Source organism: Sorex fumeus, unplaced genomic scaffold (assembly GCF_029834395.1).
Source record: "Sorex fumeus unplaced genomic scaffold, SorFum_2.1 ptg000003l, whole genome shotgun sequence".
In the NCBI taxonomy this organism is placed as follows: Eukaryota; Metazoa; Chordata; class Mammalia; order Eulipotyphla; family Soricidae; genus Sorex; species Sorex fumeus.
In genome coordinates this window covers 59,668,214-59,694,544 of record NW_026606060.1, presented here as the reverse complement: position 1 = coordinate 59,694,544, position 26,331 = coordinate 59,668,214, and the positions used below count along the sequence as shown (strand labels likewise).

Below are 26,331 nucleotides of genomic sequence, written 5' to 3'. Positions count from 1 at the left end.
CAATTACTATATATCTGGCTTACCAACACTAACTATCATTATCAGAATAAACAATTTCACAACTGCATGGGAGCTAGTAATATTCTGGTGCTCTGAATTTCAGTCATCCATGAACTGTGGGATAATGCTTCATATGTTTAATTTCACAGCCTAATTAAGAGAGGAGACTGGGGAACTAATATATATACTTAATGCTTTGAGAAAACAGTGTAGGCATGATTGAAGGGGACAGAGTATTGGTTGTATTGTAGGTAAATGTTGATCAGGAACATTCTTTTTATAGTCAGATAGAGTCAAATCTATTCCTCAGCTTGCCATCGGGTGGGGAGACCAAGTCTCATGGTGAATGTTTGCGGAGTGAACACAAGCATCCTTTGTGGTTTTGTGTTTGGGCCACACCCTCTGGTGCTCAGTGGTCAATCATGACTCATTGCTGTGGATCTGGGTGCTGGGTCTCTGGTAGGCCAACCATGTGCTCCAGCCCTTTGCCTTATCTCTCCAGCCCACACGCCTTCTGGATACATGCTTTGGTGGCTGATTTCATAATCGTCCAGCCCAACTGTAATCACTGGGGAAAAGGTTACCTTGCAAACATCTGGAAACCAACTTATGCAGTGGATCTTATGCCACTAGATGTCTATTTCCTTGCTCTGCTCCATGTAGCTAATCCACCTTCACTTTTTAAACTAAGCACAGTAGCACTGTAGCACTGTCCTCCCGTTGTTCATCGATGTGCTCTAGTGGGCCCAGTAACGTCTCCATTGTGAGACTTGTTGTTACTGTGTTTGGCACATCGAATGCGTCATGGGTAGCTTGCCAGGCTCTGCTGTGCGGGTGAGATACTCTCAGTAGCTTGCCGGGCTCTCCGAGAGGGGCGGAGGAATTGAACCTGGCTTGGCCAGGCCGGCCACACGCAAGGCAAACGCCCTTCCGCTGTGCTATCGCATGTGAAAAAAAAAAAACTATGCACAAAACAACCTTATTCAGGAAATGCAGAAGTTCACAGTGACTGCTGCGCCATCAGCGTGAGTCCAGGAATCAGGTGTGAGGACAAACATAGGTCTGGGATAAGTGTTGCTGGGCGCGGGGCTGGGCAGAGGGTGTGGTTTGACCTGTGCAGCTAGTGAACTGGGGCCTATTGGGCAGCTCTGTGTGTGTGGGGGGGGGGTGGGGGGTACGCGCACATACCACGGCTAGAGTCCTTCCTTCCGTGTATATTAGTGGGCCAGGGGCTTGGTTCCTGGGCACAGCTCAAGTTGGAGCTGCCGACTGACCCTTTCTTCCACATGGTGCTGGAGCCCCGCTAGTTAAACGGGCCGCCCTTGATGAAAGAACTGCATCCGAGACAGCCTAGCAGTGAAGTCGGTGGAAAGGGGAGGATGAAGAGCAAGAGCAGCTTCTGAGCTGCCCTACTGTGTTCCAGACCCCTGTGGCTTCACACTCTCAGGCTGTCTGTCTACCTGGGCCCTTTTTTGGTTTGGTTTGGTTTGGGGGCCCCATCTAATGGTGCTCTGGGGGCTCCTCCAGGCTCTGTGCTTGGAAGTCGCTGCTGCTGGTGCTCAGGGGACCATGCAGTGTCATCAGAGAGTCAAACTGGGCTGGCTGCTGGCAAGGCAAGTGTCTTAACCCCTGCTTCTTGCCTTTACCTGTCCGTTTCTTTCCACATGCTCTTATGGAACTGTGTGAGTTTGTGGTCTCACTCTTCATCGACTTCATAGCTTTCTTGCTATGCGCAAATGCACAGATAAGAATATTCCTCCCATCCCCTGCAGTTTTCCTCCTGGCTATTCCTCTGTTGACTGGGACTTCTATTAGCCAAGAACACCCTGTCTCTTTGGGGTTGTATGGAAACTGCCTGACTGTCAGCTGCCTGGTCAGGTGAGGGGTGGGGGGAGCTGCTTGTTTCTTTATGTAATGGCTGAATTCCCAAGAGACTCTGCCTCAATACATAACACGGTGGCTATTCGTCTCGATAATAGAAACAACACAAAGTAGTTTATATGCATAATGTAGGTAATGTCATACGTATTCTGATATTCCATGTTTCGCCTTTCTATCAACTCAACAGAAAAACTAGGTCATATACTGTCATTGGAGTTGTTTAGACAGTGGATAATCACTGGTTTGATTCTGGATCAATCAGAAAGAATAAAGCCTTATTGCCCACAGAATCAAAAATAAGACAAAGTTTTTAGATATATGGAGTGGTGAGCACCTCTTCTCTTCAGTACCTAGGTTTTGGAGATATCATTTTGAATATATGCTGATTTAAAGAATTATAAGTAGTGCATATGAAGGTTTTCTGGCCAGGAAACAAATTAGTACCTAGAGCCTAGAGTCTACTTGGAGGAAAATTGGATACTAGAAAAATGAAAAAGAGTGAATGGGAAAAATTTTTTTATCGAATTTTATAGTTATAAAATACACACACACACACACACACATATATATATGTATATATATAGTACATGTGTATATTTTCCTTCTGTTTGAAAGAGGAAGAGAAGAAAGATATTCTGGTACTGACAAACTTCTTTTCTATAGATTGGTGATGATGATTGTTCGATTTTAATATAATGGCCAGGGAAGCTGCTTAGAGCTCTGAGAGCCAGTGCAGTTTTTCATTGGCTGTGAAGCTGTAGGAAGGAGAGGATGCCTGAGAGAAATAGACCAAATATATAATTTATCTGTCTGCCAGCTATTCATTTTATGAATTAACAACTAATGCAATTAAATGTTTTGTTTTAAAAATAAGTGATTCACAGCAAAAGATTGTATCTACTAAGGAATGCAGGGGAGATAGATATTTTTTCCCCACTAGTACTGTGGGCCACATTCTCAGACAATGCTTGTGAACACTATTATGCTCTGAAGTAGGAATCTGGACAGGAAGGGGTCTTTAAAAACAATTTGGGGGGCTAGAGCAATAGCACAGTGGGTAGGGCAATAGTCTTGCACGTGAATGACCCGGGTTTGATTCCCAGCATCCCATATGGTCCCCCTAGCACCACCAGAAGTAATTCCTGAGTGCATGAGCCAGGAGTAACCCCTGAGCATCGCCGGATGTGACCCCAAAAGCTAAATAAATAAATAAAATAAAAACAATTTGGGCAGAGAAAGAGAAAGAAGTTCCTGTCATAGAGGCAGGTGAGAGTTGGTGGGGTGTAGGGGTGGGGAGGGGAGAGAAACTGGGAACATTGGTGGTGGGAAATGTACACGGGCGTTGGTGTTGAAACATTCATTATATGACTGAAAGCCAATCATGAACAATTGTAACTGCATAAACTGTGTATCTCACTGTGATTCAAAAATAAGTAAATAAAATAAAAACAATTTGAGCAATAATGACATGAAAGTATAAAGCAGACCAAGTTTTTCTTACTGTATAACAGAAAAGAGAAAAATGCCAGAGTGGGGAGGGTGGGGTGAGGAAGTGAAGTTTTTCCTAGCCTGAAGATCTAGTCCATGGGTAGTGGTGAATGAATGGCTCCAAGAATTCCAGGGAACCATGCACTTAGTAATTAGTGATCTGTAGAGGGTTCTAGAATTGTGGCTCAATAACCTCCAGTTGCATGATCCCAAGGGCACTTTTCATTTTTGTTTTTGTCTATTCACAATTGTTGAACCCACACCACAGCACAATCTCAGCATCTGTTTTCTCCTCTCTTCTTCTTAGCTTGTTTACTTGCCTACCTTTAAATATAACCTCTCTGTGGCCATGTCACTAATTTCTGTCTCCCACACAAATTTCTGTCCTGGAATACTCATTTTGAATGCTTCAGACCTTCTCTTCCCAGCTGGTTCACCTATAACAGTGGATGAGCCATTGTCTGCCAATCTCTTAGTTGATGGGCTTATGCGCACTTGATAGAAACTTGCTTGTGATAGAATATCCTCCCAGAAAGTTCTGTGGATTCTGTATCCAGAATAGATCTCAAGTTCATTTCCAGTCTTTTAGTCTTTGCTCCAGACTATTGTAGTACTATACTTCCTGTAAATATAACTTATTGTTTATTTTCCTCATCATATTTGGTGGTAGGGAATTGCTTGTTCTCATTTTAGTCTGTGGCAGAGTATTTGACTTATTATTTGGTTTGGGGACTACACCTGGCAGTGCTCAGGGCTTACTCTTGGCTCTGTGCTCAGGATTATTTCTGATGGTTCTCAGGGGACCATATGTTGTGCCAAGGGTTAAACCCTTGGGAAGGGGTGGAAGGCAAGCATCTTAGGTGATGTACTATTTCTCTGTCTCTGATGCTTTTGTTTCTCCAGCCATACAGGGGCTGTTCCCCCCTTGCCTCCTCTGCGGCTCAGTGCTTGGGGTGGAGTCTCTTCTGATCATGCTTGGGGGACCATGCGACATCAAGAATGGGAACCAGGGGCTCTCTGGAAGCCAAGCATGCACTCCAGCCTGCTCAACCAGCTATCTGCCAGAGAATCTGACTTTTATGGGCACTAAACAAATTTCTCTTAAACAGTGAACTAATTTATAAGGTCAAACTACATTTCAGAAGGGCTGTAATAGCTATCTTTAGTGTAGTTGAGCCGATATTCCTAAAACTTTCACCAGGTTGTGATCAGAAAAAAGATTAGATTCTATTTTAATGTACAGTTTTTGTTGTGGTAATAACTGACCTTTTAACTAGATGCTCCTCTGGTAGTTTTATGAACAGTCTTAACAAATCATAGATCATTGTGAGGCTGTAGGAAGGAAAGGCTCCCTCAGAGAAAGAAAACAAATGTATAACTTATCTGTCCACTAACTATTCATTTTCTGAATTAACAACTAAATGCAATGATATGTTTTGTCTTAAAAATAAGTGATTCATGGGCTGGAGTGATAGCACAGCGGGTAGGGCATTTGCCTTGCATGCAGCCAACCCGGGTTCGATTTCCAGCATCCCATATGGTCCCCTGAGCACAGCCAGGGGTAATTCCTGAGTGCAGAGCCAGGACTAACCCCTGTGCATCGCCAGGTGTGACCCAAAAAGCAAAAAGAAAAAAATCAGTGATTCACAACAATAGATTATACCTACTAAGGATTATTATCTGATTATCTGTATAGAGTACTATGTATTATAAATAGTAATACTAATTTATATTAATTGATGTGGAGTTATATATCCACTCAGATTAATATGCTATGGCTGTATTTCCCTGCTTGTCATTTATGATGTTGCTCTGATTACATAAACTTTCATTAGTATGGAATAAAAAAGTAAAAATTTTCTTTTCTGTGCTCCTTTATCATTTTTTTCCAGAACGTCTCAGTCCTTGGGAGTTACCATCAGCTATACTCAGCACATCCCGTGCCAGTGAAGCCTAGCAGTGGCCAGCCGTGTGGCGATGGGCAAGGAGAGGGGCGCCATGCGGGTGCTCCTGGGGTGCAGCCTCAGCGACAAGCTGTGTGGTAGGTCCAGGCACCACTGATGCCTCTCTGCTGATGGGAAGATGACAGATGAAGATCTGGATGGGTTCTAGTGTTGTGGAAGATTCAGCCGAGAGCCAGAGGAGGACTCGGGTTTCTCACTCACAGGGTACCCTGCTGAGCCCCTGCTCAGAAAAACTGAACAAGATCAGGAGTTTGATTTTACTGTGTCTGATGGGGGAAGAGGGGCATCTGCAGGAATCAGGTGTTGTGACCTAGTTTCAGATCCCCAATTGCGGAGAGACCAAGTCCATACATGAAAATGCAAACACAAAGGAACTTTATTACTAGCCGGAGCCAGCGCTAGCCTGAGCTAGGGCCCAAGTCTCATCTAACACAGGGGAGTCTTGACAAGGACCCCGACTCCAAATCACAAGCAGTTTGTATAGGGTTCAGAGTTAAGAAGCAATTAATATACTGGTCTATTTTTAGCAATGACCCTATTACAATGGTGGTCAGCAATTAGGCAATGGTTAGCAACAGTTTCTAAGGAGGGTACAGTGACCCCTCATGATTGGCCAGACCCAACTGCCCAATTCCTTATTTTGGGAAAATTATTCAACTGGGAGTTTACCAGCAACTGCATGTCATACTTTGGGGAAACAGAAACTGAGACCTAGTTGAGACTTAATGTTGGCTGCAGCTTGTCATGGCATCAGTTTCGCCCTCACACAGGCAGGAGAGGACAGATGCAGAAAGTCTCAAACTTATTCCTTTCAAAGCAGGCTCAGGACCTCCTGCTCTGAGCACGTTCTGCAGTCACTGAGCAAGGAGGACTGTCTCGACAGTGTCCCCAGCACAGCCTGTAGGCGGGTGCGACAGACTGTCTTTGGCAGCTTTTATTTCCGTTTATGATGAGGACAGGGGACTGTTTCCCTCATCACTGGAGGGAAAATGACTTGGTTTCCAGTAGAAATGAAAACAGTGATCAAGGAAAAGGTAATGAGGCCATTGTCTTGAAGGGGGAACTGGCCAATCAGAAAACCCAATGTTCCACCTCCTTTTGAAGATTCGGAGCACAGGCGGTAGGTTAAGGAGCAAGGACCCTGGGTTGGTTATTGGAGACTTGTGCCAATAGCGATTTCATGGAATGGAAGTCAGGAGGAAGAAATCAGGTGCAGGGTCTGGAGAGATAGCACAGTAGGTAGGGCGTTTGCTTTGCATGCGGTGGACCCGGGTTCAATTCCCAGCATCCCGTATGGTCCCCCGAGCACCGTCAGTAGTAATACCTGAGTGCATGAGCCAGGAATAACCCCTGTGCATCACTGGGTGTGACCCAAAGAGAAAGTGATTGAACTGCATTGTCCTCCGTTGTTCATCGATTTGCTCGAGCAGGCCCAGTAACGTCTCCATCGTGAGACTTGTTACTGTGTTTGTCATATGGAATACATCATGGGTAGCAATACATCACGGGTAGCTTGCCAGGTTTTGCTGTGCAGGTGAGATACTCTCAGCAGCTTGCCGGGCTCTCCGAGAGGGGCTGAGGAATTGAACTCAGGTCGGCCGTGTGGGCCTTGTGCAAAGCAAATGCCCTACCCGCTGTGCTATCGCTCCAGCCCTCCGAGCACCATCAGGAGTAATTCCTGAGTGCATGAGCCAGGAATAACCCCTGTGCATCGCTGGGTGTGACCCAAAGGCAAAATGAAAAAAAAAAATCAGGTGCAGCAGTCTCTCTTTGGCAGCTTTTACTTCCCTGGCTGCCCAGCTGTTCATGATAAGAACAGGGGGCTCGGGCTAGAGCGATATTACAGTGGGGAGGGCTTTTTGCCTCCCACACAGTCATCATAAGTTTGATCCTCAGCATCCTGTATGGTCCTCCCATGCACCGCCAGGAGTATTTCCTGAGTGCATAGCAAGGAGTAACCCCTGAGAATTACTGCTTGTGACCCAAAAAAAGCAAAAACAAAAGAAAAAGAAGAGGGGCTCTTTTGATTTCCAGTAGAAACGGAAACAGTAACTGATCAAGGAAAAGGTAATCAGGCCATTGTCTTGAAGGGGGAACGGACCAACCAGATGTCCCAATGTGCCACCTCCTCCAATCAGAAGTCCCAATGTGCCTCCTCCAGGAGGTACAGAGCACAGGCGGGGGACTAAGGAACAGGATACTGGGTTCTCAGTGGAGACTTGTGTGCAATAGTGATTACACGGAATGGAAGTAGGGGGGAAGAAGGAAGAGAGATAGTATTTTGATGACAGTGAACTGAGGCCTGGCAGTCAGGTGGGGCTGCTGCTTCATCCTCTTCTCTTCCTGCCCAGTGCTCCAGGAGCAGCAGTATGAAATCATTGTGGTCCCGACCTTCTTTATTGCTGTCTTCATTATCACTGTTGCCATCATCCTGTGGCTGTTTATCAGAGGACACAGAGTCCAGTGTCAGTCTCCTGGACCCCAAGGTAAAGTTCAAGATGGGTCGGGCGGAGGCTCGGGGAAGATGCTGATTGAGCAGAAGATGGCCTCAGTCAAGGGATTTGTGTCTCTTCAGTGGAAGCAGCCTGGGTCGCCTCTGCGTTGTGGAAAGGGGGTGAGCCCTTTCCCAGGAAATCCTGTGTAGGTGCTTCTGGGCTGGCGAGGAGAGTAGGTGGGAGTGTCCTGTTTGTGTTTTCTCTGCCCTACTGCTTGTATCCAACCTCTGGCCACGTGACTGAGAATTGCAGAGGAAGACTCGCTGGGTCAAATGGATAGCTTTCTCACTAGCCTTGAAGGATGATATTTTACCCTGTCACTGCTATCAGCTTTATTCTGCCATCCTGGGATGTATGATGAAAGGGTGTTTTTTTTTTCCATTGAGGCCACGCCTTGTGAACACAGGGGCCACTGGGACATACCTGGAGATGCTTGGGGAGGGGTCTGCAAAGGGTATTAGTCTTTGAAGGGTTTGGAGAGGATTATAACATGCTCTTTAAAAATATCATTGAGCCCATAATAAAATCAGAACATAGAGGAAACTTTAGAGTAAAAAGAAGGTTAAAAAAAAAACTCTGACAGTGATATGAAATTCCATAGGTACTGATTTCTAGTCCTTTGCTCAAATTTACCCCAATTTTTGAAATAATTTACTTTTACAGGAGTGACTTCTAGAGTTGTGTTTTGCTACTTCTGTTGATCACTTTTGCTTCTGGTTCTACTGAAATAATGCTTTTAGTCACACTATTCTACAGACTTTCCAAGATCACTCCAGAAATGGCAAATCTTTGGTCTTACATGTTAAAATTATTTGCAAAGGTTTGGCACTTAAGCTTTCTGGAAAAGCCTTTGACTTTTGGGCTGGAGAGATGGTGCAGCAGTTAGGGTGCTTGTTTGTATGCACCTGACCCAGGTTTAATCCCCCAACATCCCATATGGTCCCCTAATCCCTGCCAAGCATGATCCCATCCCCTGAGCTCAGAGCCAGGGCATGGGTGTGCCTCCCCCACCCAAAAGAAAATTTTTTGTTTTAATGTAGGACATGGACACGGTCCTCCCGTTGTTCATCGATTTGCTCAAGCGGGCCCAGTAACGTCTCCATTGGAGACTTTGTTGTTACTGTGTTTGGCATATCGAATACGTCATGGGGAGCTTGCCAGGCTCTGCCGTGCGGACGAGATACTCTCGGTAGCTTGCCGGGCTCTCCGAGAGGGGCGGAGGAATCGAACTCGGGTCGGCCATGATGGCTGCATGCAAGGCAAATGCCCTACCGGTGTGCTATCGCTCCAGCCCTACTGCTATTTATTCAGCCACTGATTAGCTGATTAACCAAAAGAAAATTTTTTGACTTTTCAGTTTGCAACCACTGCTGAAATGACCTCATTTTCAGTCTTCTGAGGATTCAAAAACATTCTCTCTATCTTGAGAATAGACCTGTTGAATTCCAGATTATTATAGTAAACCACCTACGTTGACCTAGTACAATCTCCTAGGTAATAGGTCCCAAACAAAGTTCCTCAAACCCCCTTGCTAATGCCCTTTCTCAATAGACTTCTGGATCTCGGGAAACGACCATCAGTTCACAGATTATTACATATGCTCCAGACTAGTGTCCTTTGCTTTGCTCATACTCCTTTGTGGTCCATTTTCAAAGCAGCCAGAATAATTTTTTGAAGGCATTAAGTCAGTCCTGTCAGTTCTCTACTTAACTCTTCTCCACCCGCCTGAGAGTTTCCCAGGTTACAATCCCATTTGGTTCCAGCTGTGGTCAGTTCACATAACACTGCCCCTCCCTAAATTCTTTGAGCCTTTTGTTCCCTTTGCCTGTAATGCCCTTTGGATATCAGACCAACCTGGTTAGTTCCATAATTGCAAGGTATTCTTCAGAAGACCAGACTTTCATGCCCTTCAAACATAAAACAGCATTACTGAGGATACATATTGTCCAATTTTCCTCTGTAACTCTCATCACTCTGTGTATTATTAACTGATTCTTCTCTCCTGTCACTAATCTTCTTGCAATATGGACCTTGCCAATTTCCAATATTCAGAACAGTGATTGATAGGTAGGAGGTGATATTTGTTGAACAAGTGAATAAAATAATGAATCAAGATATTATAAGCAAAAGTTCTCTTCTCCAGTGGAGATAAATTGGTTAAGAAAAAGTGAAAGAATCACTTTCTCTTTTTGGATCACACCCAGGGGTGTTCAGAGGTTATTCCTGACTCTGCACTCAGAGATCACCCGTTGTGGTGCTCAGGAGCCATATGAGATGCTAGGAATTGAAGCTTATTTGGCTGTGTGCAAGGCAAATACCTTACCCACCTTATCTCTTTGCCCCCCAGATTTTTTTTAATATTTTAGATTGGATAACATCGTTAAAATAGTGTTTTGGTGTACAGTTATACTGCAGTTTCACCACCAAAAGGTGTCCAAGACTTTCTACCACTGTCCATATGTGACTTCAAATCTCTCTTTACCTACAGTCGAACTACCCTGAACATATCTCACCTTGTCTGATCTTGGAAGTAAGCATGATCAGATCTATATGGTTAGTGTTTGGGTGGAAGTTGTCTTTTATTTGTGTAGTTTTAGGCCAACATTAAGAAAAAAGAACCAGGAACCGGGACTGGGGCGATAGCACAGTAGGTAGGGTGTTTGCCTGAATGTGGCCAACCCAGGTTCAATTCCCAGCATCCCATATGGTCCCCTGAGCACCACCGGGAGTGATTCCTGAGTGCAAAGCCAAGAGTAATCGCTGAGCATCGCTGGGTGTGACCCAAAAGCAAAAAAAAAAAAAAAAAAGGAAGAAAAACCAACCATAGTTTCGGATACTACCATTTGTGGTTTAGCTACCTATGCAAAAACTTCCTAATTGTACTAATATCAATGAAGATGAAAAGGAGATGTCTCTTCCACTTCCAAGAGGTCCATCTCAAGTTGTCTTAGATGTAGTGGGATCATTATAAAATTTTAGCAAGATTGATACTGATGTTGGTTCATAGGAAAGCATTAGGAGAAAGCCCTGTGTTGGCCAGAGACTAAATGGCAAGAGGAACTTGCTCGCCAATTTGTCCCAGGCTCTGCTTTCCTGGAGTTTCCAGGGTCATTTTGGAAGAGCTGTCTGGTGTCTTCTCTTTTTCTAGACCCTGCCCCTGTGCCTCCATCGACGGATTTTCTCAGGGAAGCCGCAGGACCTGGAGGAAATGTGCAGATGCCACTTAAGGCGACTTCGGTGGAAAGTCTTCTAGAAAGCAGCACGCAAGCCTTGGCTCAGCTCCAGGTGCCCCGGGAGCGAATCTCAGATGTCCTGGAGAAGATCGCCAGTGGGACATGTGGGTTCATCTATCGAACACAGATGCACACCGGGGACCCTGCTAAACCCAAGAGTGTCATCCTCAGAGCTCTAAAAGGTACAAGGAGAAGCGCTAGACACTCCACCGTACACCTCTGGCATTGAACACTAATAGGCATCACCTGTGCAGAGTTTAACCAGCAGATAGATGTGATCACAGTTCTGTGATCACAGTTCTGGGCAGAATAATCAGGAAAGGACAACGGAAGCTGGAGGCAGAGATGCTCCTCCTGGGGACTTTCTCTAGCTCAGGTTTATCTAGAGAGGCTGTTAGAACTGATGTTTCTGTGTGGAGCTATGACTGTAACTCCGATTGTTTCTTCATTTTCCTTCACTATATTCTATCTCTCCCTGATAGTACATTCCTCAGGTTCTTTTGTTCTTTTTTGGGTCACACCCAGCATTGCACAGGGGTTATTTCTGGCTCATGCACTGAGGAATTACTCCTGGAGGTGCTCAGGGGACCATATGGGACGCTGGGAATCGAACCCGAGTCGGCCGTGTGCAAGGCAAATGCCCGACCCGCTGTGCTATCACTCCAGCCCCCCCTTTTTTCCTTTTGACACTCATGATTTTCCTAGTAATTGTAGATGCATAAAAAGAATAAGGATGGGAGAAGCAAGACTATCAATCAAGAGACCTAGATAACTGATACTATCTCAATATGACTGACACTCTTGTTTATTTAGGTGGCAGTAAACCAGTATAGGTTTTCTTTTTTTTTCTCTTTGGGTGACACCCAGTGATGCTCAGGGGTTAGTCCTGGCTCTGCACTCAGGAATTATTCCTGGCAGTGCTTGGGGGACCATATGGGATGCTGGGAATTGAACCCAGGTCAGCTGCATCTAAGGCAAATGCCCTAGCTGCTGTACTATCTCTCTGACCCAACCAGTAAAGGTTTCTGAAGCATTGCCATCATTGATACAAGTTCAGGAACACTGAGATCTCATTCTAGTTCCTTTCGTCTATGCTCCAGGAGCCTTGAGAATAATCACTAGGGGTTACTTCCCGTCTCCTTCCTTCATTTGATTCCTGATGGTGACTGCTGTTGCCTATGACTTTCCTGCCTTCCACAGAACCCGCTGGGCTCCGAGAGGTGCAGGATTTCATAGGGCGAATCCACTTCTCTCAGTACCTAGGGAAGCACTCAAATCTGGTACAGCTGGAGGGCTGCTGCACAGAAAGGCTGCCACTCTACATGGTGCTGGAGGACGTGGTCCATGGGGACCTGCTCAGCTTCCTCTGGACCTGTCGCCGGGTAAGCAGCAGGGCCGGGATGTGAGGAGGGTAAGGTTTGCCGGACTAATTAGCTCCCTGCTGTCTATTAGCCAGACACATGAAAAAGCAGTCTTTGCATGCTCTAACATTAAAGCATTCAAGAGTGCCACTGAGTATCATCGTACAACAGAACTTTGTGTGATGAAAGAAACGTTCTAAGTCAGCTCTGTCCAATAAGGCAGCTAGCGATTGCAGGTCGCTAATGGAGTGCTTGATGGAGAAGGTGATGGAGAAACTGAAACTTAAACTGCATTTACCTGTGAGTAAAGTCTGTTTAAGTAACTCCCTGTGCCTAAGAGATGCATAAGGGCCAGTGCAAATTTCATGGGTTTTAAGTTACTACTCTGACGAGCTTTTTCTTTCCTTCTTTTTGGGTTATACCTAATGATGTTCAGGGGTTACTCCTGGCTCTTTACTCAGGAATTACTCCTGACGGTGCTGGAGGAACCATATGGGTTGCCGGGGATTGAACCCCAGGTCAGCTGTGTGCAAGGCAAATGCCCTACCCACTGTACTAGCACTCCGACCCCTCTGACTAGCTTTGAGTCAATCAATCACCTCTTTGAGCCTGAGTATTTCTTTTTTTTTTTTATTAATTTTTATTAGTGAAACACCATGAGGTACAGTTGTAGACTTACAAACTTTTGTGCTTGGGTTTCAATTATACAGTGATCAAACACCCATCCCTCCACCAGTGCCCATTTTCCACCACCATGGATCCCAGTATCCCTCCCACTCCCATCCCCCCCATTCCACCCTGCCTCTGTGGCAGGGCATTCCCTTTTGTTCTCTCTCTCCTTTTGGGTGTTGTGGACTGCAAAAGAGGCATTGAGTGGCAATCATGTTCGGTCCATAGTCTACTTTCAACATGCATGTCCCATCCTGGGAGGATCCTCCAAACACCCTTTATTTGGTGCTCCCTTCTCTATCTGAGCTGCCCTTTCCCCTAGAATGCCCGGCTGGCCTCTAAGCCATGGAGTAATTCTCCTGCTACTGATCTGAGCCTGAGTAATTTTAATCTAAAAAAAGTTGGCAATAACTCATTATTAAACTTCAAATGAATGCTTCATGTAAAACATAACAGTGGTGATTGGGAGACAGCAAGCACCCAAAAGAGTGGTCATGATGATAATTTACACAGCCACATTATTGTTGTTAGTAATGATGGTAAATTTATGCTTTTAGTATAAAATCTGTTTTTATACTGTTCTAGTGTGTGAGAGCTGACTCAAGGAAAAAAAATCTAGCTTGAAAATTTTTGTATATCAAATGCATATTGGAAAATGCATTAAAATACTAGTGTAAATCTTATTACATGCAATTTCCCTGTTTTATTCTGTACTAGTGTGTGAGGGCTGACTCACGGAAAAATCCAGCTGGTAAATATTTTTCACATAAAACACATACTGGAAAATACATTAAAATGCTAATGTAAATCTTATTCCATACAATTTCCCTGATTCTCGATACATCTCTCTTATGTTTCTCTAATTAGTCTCTCAGTTACCAGTGAGACAGGGCAAAATCACTAGAGCCACCTCGATTTGTTGGTAATCACGCTACCTAACATCTGTGGAAAGGACATCCTGTTAATGTCTTCCAGTGATGGCCATAGGAAGTATTTAAGTCTTCTGGAAGGTTTTCTATCTGTGCTTGTTGTGTGCACTAATCTCATCAGCTTCTCTCTATCTCCACATGCTTTTCTCAGTACACCAACTTTTTTCTTTTTGTTTTTCATAATCAACCCACTCTTCCTTCAGAGTTAATCAAAAGCTTTTTGATTTTCTGCACACAATCATCTGTGCTCCATCAGCAGATATTCTTCCCTACTGCATTTCCTTCATGACTATATGACGTAGAATGAGATACTGATAGTGCTATATAGATATGTGACCATAAATTCATAAGCATATTAATGATCCAGAGCCACACGTGTTTGGCATACTATAATCAACGGAAGGAACTAGACACGTTTATTTTGATGACTATTACATTCTGAGTTCCTAAGATGGAATCTGGCACACTGTAGGTGTTTAATCAAGATGTGTTGAGTTGGGACTGGGGCAATAGTACAGTGGGTAGGGTATTTGCCTTGCATGAGTCTGACCCAGGCTTGGTCCCTGGCATCCATATGGTCTCCTGAGCACTGCCTGAGTACAGAGCCCGGAGTAACCCCTGAACATCGCCAGGTGTGAGACAAAAAGCAAAAAAAAAATGTGTTGGGTTGGTGTGCTTCACATACACACATACACACACGCACAACCACACACACATACCACACACACACTGCCTTGGGTAAAATTGCTGCTGTACTCATTGAGGAGCCTTACATATAATTATTTTTTCCCTAACTTTTACTCTTCTTTGCTTTTGCTTTACATCTACACTATTTCTTTTTACAGCCTAATAAATCATTGTACTTCTCTGCATATCTGGGAATCTGTTGTAATAGTCTTTATTGACTCCGAGTACATGTTTTTTGTTTCATTTCCTTAGCTTGAATATTTACATTTAATAATATTCATACCCTTTATCCCTCCCCCACCACCTGCTTGAGTGATTTTGTTATAATTCTACTTCCTCTTTCTCTTTAGGATGTAATGACCATGGAAGGCCTTCTTTATGATCTCACAGAAAAACAAGTCTATCACATCGGAAAGCAGGTGCTTCTGGCTCTGGTAAGATGACAGCAGATGGTGGGGGGCTTTTATTGCTACTCAGGTGTTTGAGGTCCTGTCTCTCATATTTTGATTTCTCAATAGAGCACACAGTATAAGGAATATAGGCTGTAAGTTAAGTGGTATTTTAATTCTAAGCATGTCAGAACTCAAGCTTTAATGGTCAGTTTCTTAGTCATTAAATTATTTATTTATTTATTTTTGCTTTTTGGACCCGGCAATGCACAGGGGTTACTCCTGGCTCTGCACTCAGGAATTACTCCTGGCGGTGCTCAGGGGACCATAGGGGGTGCTGGGAATCGAACCTGGGTCGGCCGCGTGCAAGGCAAACACCCTACCCACTGTGCTATCACTCCAGTCCTAATCATGAAATTATTTTAATGTTATATTATGTCGTCAATAATTGTAGGTAGAAAATAATTCAACTTAAGGTTAAAGATAAAAAACCAAGAGCTCTATGCTTGTTTCCTTGATTATTTTTCCCCCATATATACTAATATAGTTGATGTAAAAGTGGCAAAAAGAAAAGCAAGTTGAGAGGAAATATGGGAAAAGAAACTGAATTGGTGAAAGGTTATAAGAACCAGAAGGAGGCATACAATTTTATACCTGAAAAACAAGAAGAACTAGTTCAGACCATGACTCGTTGGAGAATTACTTTGATACTGAATGTGATAGGAAACATGTTTACTTTTTTAAAAAAAAAGAGTCAATAAGGAACAAAGGAAAAAGAAGGAAGGGAATGGGTAATCAAGAGATAGTTGCTTATTTTAAATCAACTTAAAGGATAAAAAAAAACTCAGGATTTAAAGAGAAAAAAGTGAATTTTTACCAAAATTACTCAGGAAATTTAGTGACTATTTCTATGACATTATTTCAATAATTGTACTTAAAATTAGCCCAGCATTTGCTGCTGTAAATCAGAGATCAGTGAAGTTACTATTTTAAGTATTTGATAAGTCTTGCCACCTTGAGATATAAAATGTATTAGGGATCAAAATGCAGTTAGCAGCTAGGAAGATCACTCAAGGGGCTAGAGTGTGTATTATGCATGCCTGGGCCCTGGGTTTAGTCCCTGACACTGTATTGCCCCTTGAATGCACTGCTGAAGGTGGCTCCATATCCTCACTAACAGAACACCACCACCACCACCACCACCACCACCACCAACAACAACAACAACAACAACAACAAAATCAATCAGGAAAATTAGGAGAAAGCTTTCAGGCAATGCTGATTTTTATCCTAGGTAAAGGTAAAGGTAAAGGTAAAGGTAAAGGTAAAGGTAAAGGTCCTCCCGTTGTTCATCGATTTGCTCGAGCGGGCCCAGTAACGTCTCCATTGGAGACTTTGTTGTTACTGTGTCTGGCATATCGAATACGTCACGGGGAGCTTGCCAGGCTCTGCCGAGTGGGCGACATACTCTCGGTAGCTTGCCAGGCTCTCCGAGAGGGGCGGAGGAATCGAACTCGGGTCGACCATGTTGGCTGCATGCAAGGCAAACGCCCTACCACTGTGCTATCACTCCAGCGCTCCAGATAAAAATCGGGCTGGATTTTTATCCTAGTTTGAGAATTATCAGAAAAATATGTAATTTCTACGCAATAGGACATTTAGTTCTTATCACTCTGGGGCCTTATTGATCATCACTTAAATTCATCTAAAAGTTACTTTCCAAACTCACCTCTTTAATTATTTTTGGGACAAAATGGACAAAATTACCTAAAATTTGATGTAAAGTTGTTCATTCAATACTAAAAAATTTGTTCCCTGTTGCTGAAACTTGCAAAGTCTTCTCGCATTCCCATTTCTAGCTGAATCTTGTCTGGGAGGAAATCAAACCTAGATATGAATGTGGGCTTGATAAACACTTTCCCAAACTAGAATTAATTTTATTTGGATTCTTTGCTCCATTCTTTTCTCATCCTAAACACAACATAAAAATGTCTCATTCACAATCATGAGTTGGAAGAGAAATCTCCTTCCTTATTAGAGAAAATTGTTTGGCAAGGAAAAATTCTCTTTTGGAGGCCAGGGCTTCAGTATAGCTTGCCTTGCATGTGGCTGACCAGGGTTTGATTCCTGAACATCCCATATAGTCCACGAGCACTGCCAGGAGTAATTCCTGAGTACAGAATCAGGAGGAACCCCTCAACATCGCCAAGTGTGGCCCCCAAACAAAAATGAAACAAAGCAAAATAAATTGAAATTCTCTTTTTGAGGATAGCTAGAGCTGCTTCTCCTTGTCTGTATGTGACCTTGATCCACTTTTGATCTATGGTGACAGGAATTTCTCCAGGATAAGCACTTGTTTCACGGGGATGTGGCCGCTAGGAATATCCTGATCCAGAGTGATCTCACCGCTAAGCTCTGTGGACTGGGCTTGGCTTACGAAGTTCATGCCCGTGGGTCCATCCCACCTACCCGCAAAGTACCTCTCAAGTGGCTCGCTCCAGAACGGCTCCTGCAGAGACCAGCTGGGATCAGAGCAGACATGTATGGTTTGTCCCCACCCTTTGAACTTCTACCCTTCTTGACCCGGCTGTCCCCTAGTCCCTGGCTGTGACCTGGTATATTGTCAATGGTATCTATGAGTGCTATCTCTACTCAGAAGTCAAGACTGAACCTCCAGAAGAAATGTATGTCATCTGACAGAGATTATATTGGCTCTTAGACTGCAATACTTTCAAATGATTTTTATTTTTAAGTGTCTTTTGAAGTATTACTTTTGTGCAGCTTTAGTAGAGAAAAAAATAATTGAAGATTTATTTTGGAACATACCCAGGGTGCTTGGGGACCACATAGAGCCAGGAATCAAACCTGGGCTTCCTGCATGCGATGTATGCAATTCAGCCCTAACAGCTCTGTTAAGAATGGTCCAGGCTGTGTTCCTCCAACCTGGGGAAAAAATGTTAAAGATTATCCACACCTGTAACTGAGGACTTGATCTAGTTTAATTCCTTTTATCTGGAGGAGGTGGCTCTAGTAATCAAGAGTTCAGTTAAACCAGAGATTATTAGAATAAGTAGAAATATATACATGGTGAATAGCTTATTTAACTCCAAACATAAAGTGCATATTGCTTATTCTTTCAGAACAGGGCCATTCTCTCTTATGAGTATAGAGCTGCTACATGAACTTACACATTATGTTTCTTGGATAAATAGCAGTCATATGAATTATTGTGAATTTCAGCTTAAAATGCCCCCCTCAATAGAGAGAGAGAGACTTGAAAACAATTATGATGCCTAAACATTTTCAGAGTTTTATTGTAATTTTCCCCATTTTTCTTTGGCAGTCTCACCTACAAAATTTAATGCTAATTTCTTTTCAGTGACTTATTTTTAGAGAATATTTTCACAATTTCCAACTTAATTTTACAAGAGAAAAAACCTTGTTTTGCATTTGTGTTCAATCAGTTTGTGTAGTATTTAATGAATTACATAATGGCAGATGTATGTTTAGCATGAATAGAATCATAAAGAATTGTACTTGACTTCTAAAACTATAAAACTCAATTGCTTGGGGAGGCGTGTAGAGATAAGGCACAATGACGTGCCATAAACATGAGCAGAAGAGAAAATTTAGAGTATCAGTTAATGTGCTGAGTCAATTTGAGCATTTCCATTGCTGTTTCACTCACACCTGCATTTCATTCCATACCTATGCATTTCTTAAGAATTTGCTTAGGCAAATACATATTTAACATATGTATGAGGCTTGATCTGTTAATAAAACTTCCTAGGTTTGGGTAGTTACGTCCACTGAGGCAATAGCAGATAAGTGATAAAGTTTGCTTAGTCTTGTGCTAAAAACAGACTGGAATTTCAGCAGAATGAGGGGATTTCTTTGACTTTGGTTTAATATGCTCTCAGGAACAAATATAACATAGTAAATAAGAGATAACAGCTATTCGTGTGAAATATAAAAGACATAAATCCAGGGCTCAACAAAATTCAATTCTGAAAGAGTCACTGGCCGGAAATACTATCAGGTACTATTTGTCTATTTTTGTCTGGTATCCTTGATTCTTCACTGCCTTCTTTAGGGGGTTCTTACTAAAGGCCTCTGATAGTTAAGTGAGATCTCTAGAGGGAAGGCAGAGATAGGAATGAAGTAAATGGCTTTGTTTCTTTTACAGCTGGTCCTTTGGAATACTACTCTATGAGATGGTGACTCTAGGTGAGAAAAATCTCCAGAGTGTACCTCTATGCAAATATGGAAGCTTGTTTATGTGGATGATGCTTTGAGAGGGGGCTTTTTGTAAACCTCTGATGATAGCACCAGCTGATGTGGAATATAAGAGAGCCTTGTAAATAGCAGTGATTTCTCCCCAAACCTGCTTCCTCCTTTTCCTCTCTTCCTCCTTGCCTTCCTGTCTCTTTCACCTTTTCTTCGATGCTCTCATCCCCCCCACCCCCAACCTCCTGCCAATTCCCAGGGATATTTAAAAACACAAAAAAATCATTCCAAGAGTATCTTGTATAACCATAAATATGTTGCCTTGGGACTCATTGATCCATTTGACTGAGGATCTTCAACACATTCCCAGTAATGGGGAGAGGAGAACAGATCCTGTTTCTTCTTTTATTTTGTTTCTCCATCATTAGACTCAACATTCTCCCAAGTGATTGGTGGGTTTCCCCTACCAAAATATGTTCCCCCTCCATGCCCATTCTCTAAGGTCTATACTTACTCCATTATCAGAGAGCAACTCTTATTGTATATAATCTATCTTATTTATTGCTTTTGCAGGCATTTAGCCCATGTGGATGGAGAGTAGTGTTTGTCATAGGTAACATCCTAGAGGATCCTAACTTTCTCTTGCTACTTTCATTTTCCCCATACCAACAGGAGCACCACCGTACCCTGAAGTTCCCCCTAACAGCATCATACAGCATCTTCAAAGACAGAAAATCATGAAGCGACCCAGTAGCTGCACAAATACCATGTAAGTGGTTGCTAAAAATCTCCTCTTCTCCCACGCCAAACCCTTCTGGCTCTTCATTAACCCTGTTCCTTTCAAAGTGTCATCCTTTCATGTGCTCACAGACACACTTGTGCCGAACATAGGCATTAAAACACACCTGCTTTTTTAAAAACTACAAATTTGTACATATATTTCCTTATACACATCATTGAGACATGAGAATTGAGAATTGTACCAGGACTCTTAAGTTTGACAGAAGTTCAGTTCCTCCAGAAGCTCTGAAATAGGGAAGAAGCAGACCAAGTCCAATGCAAATAGAGTAGGGCTTTATTTGTCTAAATGTCAGTCTTCTGTTAGCACCTGTTCTAGGATAGCTGCCAGAAAATCCATTACTCGAGTGCTATCCACACTGGTGTTTATTTAACTTTAAAAGCACATTTCTTTCCTACCTCTGAGCTTGTAAAAAGTCAAGCTCAAGAAGGGGATAAGAAGAAAGCAGGATTGAAATAGTAGCCAATACTCTTAGCAGAAGGAGACAGCTGGTGAACAGATGTAGGGACAAAATAGAAAACTTAAAAGTTATGTAAAGTTCTGACAAGGGGTTGATATCCAGGATATACAAAATACTGGTTAAACTCCACAAGAAGAAAACATCCAACCCCATCCAAAAATGGGGCAATGAAATGAACAGAAACTTTCTCAAAGAAGAAATCCGAATGGCAAAAAAGCACATGAGAAAATGCTCTACATCATTAATCATCAGGGAGATGCAGATCAAAACCACAATGAGATACCATCTCACACCTCAGAGACTGGCCCACATTCAAAAGAACAAAAGCAACCAATGCTGGCGTGGATGTGGCGAGAAAGGGACACTCCTTCACTGTTGGTGGGAATGTCCACTGGTTCAGCCCTTCTGGAAAACAGTATGGACGATTCTCAAAAAATTAGAAATTGAGCTCCCATTTGACCCAGCAATACCACTCCTGGGAATATATCCCAGAGAGGCAAAAATGTATAGTCGAAGTGACATCTGCACTTGTTTGTTCATTGCAGCACTCTTTACAATAGCCAGAAACTAGAAGAAACCTGAATGCCGAAGAACAGATGACTGGTTAAAGAAACTTTGGTACATCTACACAATGGAGTACTATGTAGCTCTTAGAAAAGATGAAGTCATGAAATTTACATACAAGTGGTACAATATGGAAAGTATCATGCTAAGCGAAATGAGTCAGAAAGAGAGGGCTAGACATAGAAAAATTGCATTCATCTGGGGGATATAAAGTAACAAAGTATGAGATTAATACCCAAGAATAGCTGAGATCAGCACCAGGAGGATTACTCCATAACTTAGAGGCCAGCCGGGTATCCTAGAGGAAAGGGCAGTTCAGATAGAGAAGGGAGCACCAAATAAAGGATGTTTAGAGGATCCTCCCAGGACGGGAGATGCATGTCGAAAGTAGACTATGGACTGAACATGTTTGCCACTCAATTCCTCTTTTGCAGACCACAACACCCAAAAGGAGAGAGAGATCACAGGGGATTGCCCTGCCACAGAGGCAGGGGGGGATGGGGGGATGGGGGTGGGGGGATATTATCCATGGTGGTGGAAAATGGGCACTGGTGGAGGGATGGGTATCTGATCATTGTATAATTGAAACCAAAGCATAAAAAATTGTAAATCTACAACTTTAAAAAAAATAAAATAAAATAAAGGAAAAAAAAAGTTATGTAAAGAATGTAAGAACCAATAAAATATCAAAAGGAATTGTTATGGGACATAAGAATAGGTCAGATTACTTATTAAAATGTGGGCTGGAGTGATAGCACAGTGGAAGGGCGTTTGCCTTGCCCGCAGCCAGCCCGGCCAAGCCGGGTTCGATTCCTCCGCCCCTCTCGGAGAGCCCGGCAAGCTACCGAGAGTATCTCGCCCGCACGGCAGAGCCTGGCAAGCTCCCCTTGACGTATTCGATATGCCAAACACAGTAACAACAAAGTCTCCAATGGAGACGTTACTGGGCCCGCTTGAGCAAATCGATGAACAATGGGAGGACAGTGACAGTGGTTTATTAAAATGTAGAAGAGTGGAGTTCATGCCCGATTCAGTCAGCCTAATTAATGGTTGAATAAATAGCAATACTCCTACATAAGAAAATGTAGAAGAAATATATTAATACATATATTGATTAAAATCACAGCTTATTGGGGCCAGAGAGATAGCACAGTGAATAGGGAGTTTGCCTACATGCAGCCGATCTGGGTTTGACCCCCAGCTTCCCTATGGTCCCCCAAGCCTGCCAGGAATAATTCTTATGCACAGAACCAGGAGTAAGCCCTGAGCACTGCCGGGTGTGGAGCCCTGCCCCCCACCCCCTGCCCAAAGTACTATGATTTTATAAACTCAACACTAAAAGGGTAAATTTCCAGCACGTAGGTTTCTCTACCATAAAGTTACTTGATTAAGAAGATTCTTTCTTTTAATTTCTTTTTGTATACTTTATATCAGGAGATTCTAAGTGCAATTTGTTTATACAGGTATACTGATAGATAAGTTAAATCAATGGCTTGAACTAGTAATAGACCGTTTTGTAGTGGTCTTAACTTGCTACAAGTTGGTAACATCCAAAGAGAGAACACTTAACTTCTGAAAGACTGTTTGGCATTCGAGTGGAAAAAACTGGTAGTGCTGATCAGAGTTTGAGAAAGCGTCATTCTGATGATAAGAATGCCTCATAGAGAAGATAATATATTATGATTGAGCATTAAAAAGAGGAGAAAGAACATTCTTCTCTGGGAATAAGTAGAGATGAAGATGAGAAGAAAATAAGGCAGGGTTTTTGTCTCACCTAGGAAATCCGATTCTTCGTTTCCCTTTCAGGTACGGTCTCATGAAGTCCTGCTGGCGCTGGAGTGAGGGCAGCCGACCCTTTCCTAGAGAGCTCCGCACGCGCCTAGAAGCAGTGGCCCGAAATGCAGATGACAAGGCTGTGCTCCAGGTGCCGGAGTTGGTGGTGCCCGAGCTGTACGCAGCGGTGGCGGGTATCAGTCTGGAGAGCCTCTCCTACACCTACAGCGTCCTCTGAGCAGTAGAAAAGACTAACACTCCCGGGGGCCGGACACTCTTGGAATCAATTCTTCCAGGAACAGAGACTAGACTTTCTCGTGGCACAGAAAGAGAGAAGTGGGACAGGGAGCCTGACCTTTCCCTACAGACTTCCCAGGTGACCTTAGAAAATGCTGGATACCCAATACTGGGAGTCCTGCTATGACCCGCTGTCCAAGATCTAGAGAAATTACAACCCATGGTGGGAAAAAGAAGGCAGGAAAAGAGCTGGCGAGAAAGACAAAGAAAGACTGTTGTGGATAAGGTCCATCACGCAATGAGATGGTGGAGGAAAGATATAAAGTTCTTTAGCCCTGGTCCCTTCACTCAGAGCTGGAAGAGAACTAGGAGGGAAAACTCAGCAAGAGAAATATGGTTTCCGTTGATCTAATTCTGAGATGCGTCAGCCCTGTTGGTACTAGTCTTACCTAGAAGTTGGAGGGGTCATTTTATGGTAAGGAACATGCAACATTATTATTTATTCATCAGGTAATTTCCCTGATCCTTGTCAGAGTAGGAGACTGAGCCTGTAGTCAGTGAGGTTGATGAATATGGATGCTGAGTAAGTAGAAAATATAAAAAATGATCCAGAGTGCTTAGCAAGGGGGAGAGGACGATGGATTCTCAGCTGGACTGGATGGGTCGTTCCAATTCTTATTGAGGTACTCTGAAATATCCCATTAAATTAATATTTATTGAGTGAAAGCAGGACTTTCTGGTATACAGCTCTCAAGCCTGAGGGAGGACAGAAGTGAAAAAATGCAAGTTAATGTCAGTAAAAAAAATTCTGGTGGCAATCTACTTGGTCAGAAAAGGGATTCCTCATGGGTAAAATGGGGTGATGCCCACTTCATGGGTGGAGTGAGGGTTGAATGAGAAAGTACTGGTACACTACTTGACAAATGCAGCTCAGTATGTGCTCAATAAATGATTGTTTTCCCCCCTCTCTGGCCTAGAATGCTTCATGTGTCTCATTTAAAATCTGAGCCCCGAAGGGAGCTGGATATGGCAGACACTGCAAAGCTGGCCCACCCTAAAGACGATGCTATGGGACAGTGATTATCACTTGGGGGAGGCAGCATTTTTGTGTGGGCTGATACTACTAATTCCTCTGTGTTTCCCAAATATCAAAAATATTGATGAGGATGTGGTGGAGCATGGTGATCTAGGATTTTAAGCAGCGCTTAGTCTGAGCTCTCTGCGATAGGAGAGGATTGGAAAATTGAAACTCCATCCAGAACAGACTCCTGATGGAGTCATGAGTCACCCACCAAATGACTCAGGCCCCTGTGGAGGACCACAGTGACTAACCAGAGCTTAACTGGGTCTCAGTGTTGTGTGGAGAAGGGAGGGAATGCGGGCTGGCACAAACTGTTACAAAACATTTATTTATTCAAACATTAGGAAAAATGGGAGTGTTCAGGTTGGATATGTCAGATATTCTGTTAGGCACAGTTCAAAACCAAAACCACCCGGAGCTTTGGCTTATAGTCTAGAAAGTAAGGAACTTTGTGTAGGGGAGGATTTCATTAAATACAAATTTTTTTCAAACGTACAGAGAAAAGCCTATAGGATGACAGAAGAGAGTATCAAATAAGGACCTCTACTGGGAAGGAGGGACAGTGGGGGGGAAGGTGGGAGGGAGGAGGCATTTAAGTGAAAACCAGAGGGATGGATCAAAATTTTACAAAATACGAGCCTTCCAAGAGACTTTATAAAGGAAAATTCGGAGACAAAAGAAAGCAGTTTGAGGAACTGCAAGCATGCAAGAGTAAGGGAGGAACTGAGTTGAGAGGGAGCTGGCACACAATGAGAAACACTGCTTTTTCAGGCTGTACCTTTGTATTTAGTAGTAGGGGAAGAAGTAAGTAGTTACTATTGATTGTTTACAGTTTTCATTGGTTACTGTGATTTTTACTGCAAATGAAACTTCTGCACATACATCATCCCAATACCACACTCAGCACCAGAGTCCCAGATTTCCCCCTTCTCTGTCCCAAGGACCCCTTCCACTATCCCACCCACCTAAATGAGCTCAGTTCTGTAGATGAAATTCCAGTTCTGATGTCTTTGACCTTTAGTTGTTCCTTTAATATATATATATATACATATATATATTTTTTACTTTTGGGATCACACCTGGTAATGCTCAAGGGTTACTCTTGGCTCTGCACTCAGATTACTTCTGGTATTGATTGGGGGATCATATTGGATGCTGGGGATTGAACCCAGATCAGCTGCATGCAAGGCAAACGCCCTCCCCACTGTACTATCACTCAGGCCCTGTTTCTTTACGAAGATTCTTTGGATCCCTCATATGAGAACGATCTTTTGATTGTGAATGTAGTAACACCTATACCACACATAAAACAACCACAACATAAATTTTTTATCCATCATTTTATTTATTTTTCTGGATAAAGAAAATGGTGCAGTCGTTGATTAGGGAACTGGGTCTTTCTTGGATGTTGCCAAGCTTTTCTCAAATATTTCTAGATTCTAATCTATCAAGGAAATCAGGTATTTCAAAACTAATAAATGGAAATGAGAACAAACTTACTATTTTATCAACTTAATCCAAGGTAGGTCTAATTTAATGCTTTGATCTCTTCCGCAATCAAATTTTTCCAATCTGTGCTTTTGTTAAACAAAAGGTTCCAATGCAGTTACAAACTGAGCAAACGTACCTGGATACAGTGTCTGCCTGAAACTTGCCAGTGCGGCTTGAGAATAGTATGAACTAGGGTTCTCAAATAATGCTGACACACAGCACTAGTTGGGTTCGAGTAGATTTAGAATGCAATACTATTAGAATGGAATACTAAACTTTAGAATGGAATACTTAAAAATTTCTCACTATTTTCAAGCTTATAGAGTGAAATGTAAGCAAGTGAATATAATCTTAATCTTACTTTGCTGTAATGGTTTTTATTAGTTTTCTTGCCTTACCATAACTCACATAAGTAAGTATGTGTAAATACAGTGTAAGAGTGGGAAGATAGTTTATTTTGCACAGTCTAGGTGACTGTTTACGTGTTGTTAAGATGACCAGTTTGAACATGGAATAAAATATATCATCATATTATAATATGTCTAGCCATAGCTCCCTACATGAATGTATGCTCAAGGAATATATCTTCTAAAGGAAAATATT

At 42.9% G+C, this 26,331-nt stretch overlaps 1 protein-coding gene across 1 annotated transcript in view; it reads left to right on the top strand.

The window, feature by feature from the left end:
• The window catches only part of STYK1 (serine/threonine/tyrosine kinase 1), a 43,035-nt gene extending 19,791 nt beyond the window's left edge, over positions 1-23,244 (top strand). Inside the window, exons 2-10 of the mRNA XM_056115931.1 lie at positions 5,262-5,410; positions 7,685-7,819; positions 10,977-11,243; positions 12,262-12,443; positions 15,058-15,141; positions 17,429-17,637; positions 19,283-19,323; positions 19,996-20,092; positions 22,953-23,244. Of these exons, the coding sequence (XP_055971906.1) occupies positions 5,347-5,410; positions 7,685-7,819; positions 10,977-11,243; positions 12,262-12,443; positions 15,058-15,141; positions 17,429-17,637; positions 19,283-19,323; positions 19,996-20,092; positions 22,953-23,157 (1,284 nt within the window). The 5' untranslated portion in view covers positions 5,262-5,346 and the 3' untranslated portion in view covers positions 23,158-23,244. The remainder of the gene's footprint in view (positions 1-5,261; positions 5,411-7,684; positions 7,820-10,976; positions 11,244-12,261; positions 12,444-15,057; positions 15,142-17,428; positions 17,638-19,282; positions 19,324-19,995; positions 20,093-22,952) is intronic.
• The last annotated feature ends 3,087 nt before the right edge of the window (positions 23,245-26,331 follow it).